Here is a 9282-nt window from a genome sequence, read left to right as displayed (position 1 = left end):
AAAAAAAAAAAAAAAAAAAAGATGAGTATGAACCATGTAAGAAAATTCTTTTAGGTACTCTCACATCTTGCCTGATAGCAGTACATTATATCCAGACTAATTCCTGGACTGTCTGCCTGCCAGCATTACTTAAATGTCAGGTGCTATTTTCTTTTTCCTATACAAGGTCTTGCTGTGTTGTCCAGGCTTGAGTACAGTGGTGCAATCATAGCTCATTGCAGCTTCCAACTTCTGGGCTCAAGTGATCCTCCTACCTCAGCTTCCCAAGTACCTAGGACTATAGGCACGTGCCACCATGCCTGGCTAATTTTCAAATTTTTTGTAGAGACAGGATCTTGCTATGTTGCCCAGGCTAATCTCAAGCTCCTGGCCTCAAGCAATCCTCCCACCTTGGCCTTCCAAAGTGCTGGGATTACAAATATAAGCTACCATGCCCAGCCCAAGAAACCCATTTGGACATGTTTCTCTTTAAAGGCTGAGGTGGGGCCTAAGTGGATAGATAAACTGGTTTGCTTGCTAATTGCACCTAGATGATCGAGATATTTTCTTTCTTTCTTCATTAATCAACAGTTTTAGTGTTCATATATATCTATATATATATATAGATAGATAGATATAGATATAGATATATACATACATACATATTTTTTTTTCTTGGTTCCTAGTTCACAACTTCCATAGTCTTTTGTTACAATCTTTTCTTATAATGCTGGGTGTATTAGGCTTCAGGGGCAGGCCTTAGAAAACAGAATATTCTCCCCCCTATAATTTTCTTCCCACCTTTCTTTTTTCTCTCTCTTTCTCTCTCCTTCCTTCCCCTCCTTCCTTCCTTCCTTCCCTCCCTCCTTTCTCTCTCTCTTTCTTGAATCTTCTCTCTACTCATCTTCCCACCTTTCTTCTTTCTTTCTTTCTCTCCTTCCTTCCTTCCTCTCTCTCTTTCCTCACTCCCTTCCTCTCACCCTCCCTCTATCTCTCCCTCCCTCTCTCTCTCTCTTTCTCTCTCTCTCTTTCTTTTTCACTCTTCTTGCCCAGGCTGGAGTGCAATAGCGTGATCTCGGCTCATGGCAACTGTTGCCTCCAGGTTTCAAATGATTCTCCTGTCTCAGCCTCCCAAGTAGCTTTCTGATAATTGGTTTTAGGACTCTCTCCAGAGAGGATCCTGCCTCATACCCTTGGAGGAAAGAATGCTGACATCATGAAGCTTCCACAAAAACCCAAGAGAATTGGGTTCAGGGAGCTTCTGATAGCTGAATGCATGGAAGCTGACAGGAGGAAGGTAAAGAACTCATCTACATGCCGGGAGGATGGCACACCTCAACTCCCTGGGGACAAAAGCTCCAGCCCTCGGGACCCTTCTAGGCCTTGCCCTATGTATCTCTTCTTCTGGTTTTTGTATTCTTTAAAATATCCTTCTTAGTAAACCAGTATATATAAGTATTTCTCTGAGTTCTGCAAGTCTCTCTGTAGCAAATTAATCAAATCCAAAGAAGGGATCATGGGAACCCCAACTTGAAGTTGGTCAGCCAGAAGTTCAGGAGGCTCCGACTTGTGACTGGGGAAAAGCAGGGAGCAGTCTTGGGGACTGAACACTCAACCTGTGGGATCTCACACTATTTCTAGGTAGGTAGTGTTGGAATTGAATTGCAGGACACTCAGCTGGTGTCTGCTGCTCAGTGGTGGGGAAAACGCCCACACATTTGGTCACAGACGTTTTATTCTATGTAGATGATTGTTATTGTTGTGGTGTAAAAACAGAGGAAAAAAGGCAGTTTGAGAGAGTTTTTCCCTAAACAATAGTATTGTTCATTTATAGTAATTCTAGAATAAATATATTATACTGACTCATTTTAAAAAGTACTTATTCAATTGTCAAATGATACAGTCCACTGAAAAACACAAAGTTATTTGACAGTTTTCATTTTGGTAAACTTCTCAGGATCCTCAGTATCTGTGCTAACCATATTTTAATTAAAAAAAGAAGAATGTATTTTAATTAGGCAGTGTATAAGAAAGAGATGAACTTAAAATTGTGTTCAGATATAAGATCATTAGGAACCAGGGTGTGACCCATCTCAGTAATTTCTCATTCCCAGTATCTAGCATTGGGTTTGGTATCTGGTAGGCAGTAAAAAAATGTTTACTGAATAAATAAACATTTCCAATAAAGTTAGAAATATATTACATATACATTCTTTTCTATGGGTACATGTCACAGCAAAGGAATTCTCTGAGACACTAGATGCATTTAAGTGTTAAAAATAAAAATAAATCATATAAAAATTTCTTCACACTCTTCCATGCTCATCTGAAACTTAAATAACACATAGATTATTTAACTATTTTGGGAATAACATGTTAGCTGTTTCAGAGGTTACACCCAAATTCATACAAAAAAGCAAGAACTTAGAATTTTATTTTTGAAAATGCTATACCTGATTCATTCTTGGTAAATCCTTAATGTTTTCTTCTTTTTTGAAAAGCTCATCTTGCCATTTACTTAGATATGCTTGAATATCAATTTTCCCTTTGCCTGAAGAAAGGGAGTAAAACCATTTCATAAGGAACAAACCATTATACTTTTCCAAATTTCAAAAATAATAATTATAATTAAAAGGTATTTCACTGTGATATAAGATTCCATCTTTTTTAATCCAGGAAATGATCTGAAATTACCTTTCTTTTCACCCACTGGCTCTCAGAATACTTTTCCCATTTCTGTTTAGACTAAAACTTTTACTTTGGGAAGACTTGGGGACTAGGGAAGATGTGGCAAGAGAGGGAGAAAGGACATATTTAGATTAAAACAATACACCCTGACTTAATAATGCAAATTTTACGTAGTCATTCTCATGTATACTACTAAGTTTAAAACAGCTTCTATATTATAGTCTTAATATGCATATATTGTAACAAAGTGAGCCAGGCGTGGTGGCTCATGCCTGAGGCCAATGCAGGCAGATCACCTGAGGTCAGGAGTTCAAGATCAGCCTGGCCAACATGGTGAAACCCCATCTCTACTAAAAATGGAAAAATTAGCTGGGCATGGTGGCGGGTGCCTGTAGTCCCAGGTACTCGGAAGGCTGCACAGGAAAATGGCTTGAACCCAGGAGGCAAAGGGTGCAGTGAGCCGAGATCATGCCACTGCACTCCAGCCTGGGTGACAGAGCAAGACTCCATCTCAAAAAAAAAAAAAAGACCACCACCACCAACAACAACAAAAACACAAAGGGTCTGGAGTGGGTCTTTTTCAAAAATTCGAAACACTACTAATTCATTCAAAGAGTTTAATCAAGATAATATTAATGTGACTATTTAAATAAATAATAATTTCAGATTCCTTGAAAATTGGATGGAAATACTGGGGAAGCTACCATATTTAAAGAGACTTGGAGCAATTGATTATTTTTAACTAAATATTGTTCAAAAACATTAAAACAATGATGAGCTTTTGGAGAGCAATTTGACATCTTGTATCAAAATATTAAATGTGCATACTATTTGGTACAGCATTGCCATGCTTCTATGAGTTTATCGTATATTAAAGAAATATTTTAAAATTATCCTAAAGTAGAAGTATAAAAATGTTTGTTGTAGCATACTTTTCAATAGAAATAATTTGAAACAACGTAATTGTCCATCAATATTGGTCTAGTTATTGAGATAAATTATGGTACAACCAAACAATGAAATACTTTGCATCTATTAAAAATAATGAGGTAGATCCAAATGTACTGACTTGGAAATATGTCCATGATATATTGCAAATTCCCAAAAAATTGTACAACAGTACTTATGGATTTTTTTTAAAAGAGAGATGTCTGCATACATTTGTGTATACATAGAAATAGATCTGAAAAGGATATAGACAGAAATATTTTTGGGTAGGGTTGAGTGAAGGCAAAAGGACTTAAGTACTGTCTGAATTTCTTTTCCAAGAATTATATATTACTTTTGTAATTAAAAATAAATCTTTTTAAAATAACAAAATTAAATGAATATGGGTCATTTACTATCACATTTTCTATAATTTCTGAAACATCAATAGCCTTTAAAAGGAATTCACCTTTTCCTCCTTTGTAGCTATTCTTGTTTACATAAACAATAACTAAATAAATGATAACTCCTAGATCATAGTACCTTTTTCAGGGCTATGTTTTGCTGATTCTGCTTCCTTCTCATTTGCAGGCTTGGAAACTAGAAGAGAAGACATAACTGCATTCTGTAAGATGTTTAACAAATACACTTTGAAAGTAAAATAATGTTTCATATAGACTTATAAGCGCATGTTATTTTATTCAATTCTGCAAACAAATTTTAGCTCACTTGACCTCCTACCATTAGAAGAAAAAGTATTCCAAAACTTTCACAGTTAAAAACAACACTGGGGGAAAATCCATATTTTAAAAAATCCTATAAGGAAGTATACCAAATATTAAGTATTTATTTCTGGGTGGTATTTTCTTCTTTGTGACTTTCTTCAAATAAAATTGTATTACTTTTATTATCAGGGGGAAAAAAACACATACTGCACATCAGAAAAGTGTGCTACAAAGCCCTGAATGTGGCAATAACTCATTGTGAAACCTTGTACAAGTCACTTCTCTCTGGGCATTAGTGCCTTTATCTATAAAATGAAAGGACTTGATGAGATGATTTGTAAGGTCCCTTCAAACTTAATGTTCAAACACTTTAACATATAGTAACCACAAACACACATTAGCGTTCTTCCCTCTATAAGACATTTAATATTTATGAAAATGAACTAAAGGACCCAAAAATAAACTAATATCCCTTAAAATTATATCTTGGAGACACATCCATCCCTGTCTCCTATACCTACAGTAATTTATAATAAGTATTCATTGTTTGAAAAATAGCTATGATCTTTAATCATCAAAGATTCTATGGTATTTTATAAAGGCATGAAAATAGCCTAATACATTTTAGAAATTTCTGCAACATAAATAGAAACTAAATACTTTGAGTCTTCAATAAGCAAGAAATTCCACAAATCAACCCCCCAAAATGCAATTTGGTTAATTGGTCAAACATATATGGACTACGCTAATTGTTGTGGTGATACAAAAGGCGTATAAGGTAAAATGATGCCAAATTTTATCTGGGTAAAGAATATCTAAGCAGGAGGATATCTATTGGTGACTAATCATCAAAACAGTTAAAATTTTACACAGGTATTTACCATGGAGCTGACTGAAATAAAGTAATTCTTCCTTGGAAAGTTCATCTCCTTTTGAAGCATCCTTAGATTTCACTTCAGTATAAGCTGAAAACATATACATAACCCAAATTACATTTATAAACCACCAGGGGCAGAGATGAGATTCATAATGGGTCAGGTAAATCTGGCAACAGGGTGTTAAAGAGTTTCTGTATGAGAAAGATGTAAGTGAAGAAATGTAGAAGTGGTTCTACTCTATTGTATAGTAAACAACAAGAAGTTCTTCATCATTTTGAGTTCTATTATTTTTCCTACTTGTTTTTTAATCATTTTCCAAGAGCTATTAAAAGTTGAAAGTTTTAAAATCTGGCATTTAGAAATATCTGAAAATGTGACCTCAGCCATTTAAAAAAATCCTCAGTAGTAAGGAAAACAGAAAGTTGAGTGCTTTGCTTTACTTCTTACCTGTGCTTTAACAGGTACATAATGTTTTTCCTATTTTTGATCCCTATATTAAAAGCATAGTTGATGACAATGTTAAACATTCTAACAGTCGCCTGATTTGACAATATAAACTCCTTTTATTTGAGATGGAGTCTTGCTCTGTTGCTGGGCTGGAGTGCACTGGGGTGATCTTGGCTCACTACAAACTCCACCTCTCTGTTTCAAGCGAATGTCCTATCTCAGCCTCATAAGTAGCTGTAACTACAGGTGCACACCACCACGCCCAGCTAATTTTTGTATTTTTAGTAGAGATGGGATTTCACCATATTGGCCAGAATGATCTCAATCTCTTGACCTTGTGATTCACCCACCTCTGCCTCCCAAAGTGCTGGGATTACCGGTGTGAGCCACTGTGGCTGGCCAACAATGTAATCTCCTTTTATAATTAAATTTCTAGGTGGTTTGTCTTCTGCTTTTAATGCTGTGTTTGTGATTTGAATGTGAAGGTTAAAGATGGTCTTTAGCTTGTTGGTCTGGTAAAGAATGTTTCCCGACTATCCTGAGAAGAGCTGAAAAGGGATCCCAGGTGTAGCTTTAAATAAATAATGAGGTGCTGTTTGTTTTTGTGAATTTCTTAATCTTGGCTAAAAGGTACTTTTGGCAATGCTCTTTCAGTTTAAAGCCTAAGACTGTTTTCACAAAGTAGGGATCAGGCCTTGGTATGGCATCCTCTTCAGGTCAGTGGGAAAAACAAGGAAACTGAATGATGTGGTAATTTTGAGGTAGTACGGAAGAATATAAAGAAATGTGAGCTTTGGAGTCAGACCTCAGTTTGCTATGCAATTTACCAGTTATGTGATCTTTGGCAAATAATTTAATCTTTCCAGCTCTCAATTTCCTTATTGTCAAAATTGGAAGGATAATACCACTTATCAGGGATATTGTGAGAATTAAATTTAAAAAATGCATGTAAAGTAAATGTCTTGACAGAGCAAGTGCTCAATAAATCATAGCTTTTATTTTGCTTCCTTTTAAAAATACTTAATATCCCTGCTTCCTGGTCCCATTTTTCAGAATAATTTGCAGTATTTTGCAAGTTTGGCAGTTTGTCTAAAGTTAATTTCTACTCTAATGACAATAACAACAATTCAACGTTATACCAACAATCCAATGATATGCAATTATTATATACAAACTATTTTTCATTAACTTGACTACTAACAGGAAGAAAACTTGTGGGCCCACGTGTTACACAGAATCTCTTCCATAGAAGATCACTGTATCTGTATCAGCAAAAGTAGTCATAATATAATTTGAGGGCCACAATGAAGCAATGACCTTATGTCATGGTGAAAATTAGGTTAGTTGTTAAAAAAAATCTGTAATTATACCTGTTAAAATGGAATAAATTCCTGCTGTACATCATTAAAGACTGGTAAACTCTTACCTGGAGGAATATGTATCTTAAAAAGCAGCTTAATCTTCTCAGTAAAACTTCCATTGTACATTATGTCTGTTCAATAAAATTCAATCGTAAATAATCATGTATCCAAAGAACATTCAATCAATTTCAGCAACAAAGATTAAGATACAAATATTAGTTAAGAATTAGGATTCAGAAACCTGTTACTTAAGCTAACAATTAAAAAACCATCTAGTCAGATTCCCTCCTTCAAGTGTGTAAGCATATAAGTAAAATATTCTTTATCAAATAAGTAAAATCCTCTCCTGCCTAGCTCCTTTTCCCCAACTTCAGCTTTCTCTTTTCTTTTGAATGAGGACTATGCCTCGTTTAAGGAGAGAACTGTTCTTCAAGGGGCAATCCCTGACAAGAAAGCATGCTGGGGTATCTGGAAAAGCCAAGGAACAATATTTACAGGTACAACATCTTAACTGTTTGTAGGTACCACATGTTTGCTGGGTATTTCTCTATCACTGGTCTAGGTTATGTGGTTGAATTTTTATGGAGAAGGGAAGTCCTTCTGTAGTACTCACACATCTGAGTGTGAGAAAATTGGGACATTCTCTTCCTTATGTTAACCCTTAAAACACTCACATCTAACAGCTTGCTTTTCTGAAAGGGTTGGGGAAAATAATATCAAAATACTTAGATTTAGCAACAAATACAGAAAAGGGTCCATTTATTACTAAAGCTGAACATACTGTAACCCATGGTGATATAATCTGACTAAATTGGCAATAATAGCCAGTACTAAGTATTTATAGGAGCACCTTTGTGTTTTGCTTAAAAAAAATATTGGATGTCATCTTACCAATTGCAGAGGAGAATTCTTTGAAGTTTATAAGGCAATCAGAGTTTTCATCCAACAATCTGAATGTCCATAAAGCTAGTGAGTCTCTATTTGCAGAATGAGCCCAGGGACTCAACAAATGATACAACGCTCTGAACTGCTGGCAGTCAATCTGATACTGTTCCAAATATGGCAGACTGGGGTCATGATGCTTCAATACTGGACAACCCAAACACCAATAACAAGATAAAAACAGTTCTTTCTATTAAAAATAAATAAAAAGGAGAGTTGCCAATTAGGAAAAGTAATTTTGGAAGATTTTAAAAAAATGTCTACTAAAATAAAGATTAAAATATTTAGAATGGCTGTGATACAGTTCTGCTAAAAAAAAGCATTATTTTTCATTTAAAGAAGAACAACAATACCTTAAAGATGACATAAAGTTCATCCAATTCATGAAGGCTCAAATTCACATCTTGTGATACAACACGCAACTTTAAAAAGATTAAAAGCAATTTAGAACACAGAATTTAACATTGCAATACAGAAATTCTCTTTAAATTTACTTCGAGTCTCTCTCTGCTAGAAGAAAATATTTGTATTTTAACTTCTTAAATGAATAATAAAAAGTTATTATTATATTATGGTTATTAATATTATCTATTTTATCCATTTAAAAAAAGTAGTAGTTGACTACAGTTCAATTTCACTCAAATATGTACTTTGATATTCATCTCTTCATACTCAGAAATCACTGCAAAAAGACAGCCACTTAATGTCTATAAATATAAGTAACAGTATTCTAAGTCTTATTCCATATATTCCTCTCTTGCCACATAAGCAGCAAATCAAGTCATCATGTGATGTTGCCATTAAATACTTCAAAGACATAGGGAGATGTACATTCCCTCTCTATGCAAGAAAACATAATCCAAGAAGTAATAAGCTTAGAAAATATGCAATTTTATCCTATTCCATGAAGAATAAGCACTAACGGTACAATGATTATGGTATCTAAGAAATATAAAAGCAAAGGTAAAGAAAAAGCTCGAATTGATGAAACACGTAAAATTAAAAAAAAAAAAAAACACCCAGTAGACTCAGTAAATAAAATTGAGTCAGTTAAATGAAAAAAAATCAACGAAATAGACGAATTTCTGGCAAGTGAGATGAAAGAAATCACAAATGACTATCATTGAGAAGTGGATAATATAAGCACAGATAGAGAAAACATTTAAAGTGCCCAGCAGGGGCATGGTGGCTCACGCCTGTAATCCCAGCACTTGGGAGGCTGAGGCGGGCAGATCACTTGAGGCCAGGAGTTCAAGACCAGCCTGGCCAACATGTTGAAGCCCTGTCTCTACTAAAAATACAAAAATTAACCAGGTGTGGTGGCATGTGCCTGTA

General features: G+C 34.9%; 1 protein-coding gene across 1 annotated transcript in view; it reads right to left on the bottom strand.

The window, feature by feature from the left end:
- TBC1D8B (TBC1 domain family member 8B) overlaps positions 1 to 9282 on the bottom strand; it is a 64393-nt gene that overhangs the window by 3000 nt on the left and 52111 nt on the right. Inside the window, exons 15-20 of the mRNA XM_017546434.2 lie at positions 8301 to 8369; positions 7897 to 8137; positions 7071 to 7136; positions 5201 to 5284; positions 4138 to 4194; positions 2433 to 2530 (exon numbers count right to left, since the gene is read on the bottom strand). Of these exons, the coding sequence (XP_017401923.1) occupies positions 2433 to 2530; positions 4138 to 4194; positions 5201 to 5284; positions 7071 to 7136; positions 7897 to 8137; positions 8301 to 8369 (615 nt within the window). The remainder of the gene's footprint in view (positions 1 to 2432; positions 2531 to 4137; positions 4195 to 5200; positions 5285 to 7070; positions 7137 to 7896; positions 8138 to 8300; positions 8370 to 9282) is intronic.

The sequence above is a fragment of the Cebus imitator genome, unplaced genomic scaffold, assembly GCF_001604975.1.
Source record: "Cebus imitator isolate Cc_AM_T3 unplaced genomic scaffold, Cebus_imitator-1.0 Scaffold189, whole genome shotgun sequence".
Lineage (NCBI taxonomy): Eukaryota > Metazoa > Chordata > Mammalia > Primates > Cebidae > Cebus > Cebus imitator.
The sequence above is the reverse complement of the archived record's forward strand: the minus strand, read 5'-3'. Positions and strand labels throughout refer to the sequence as shown.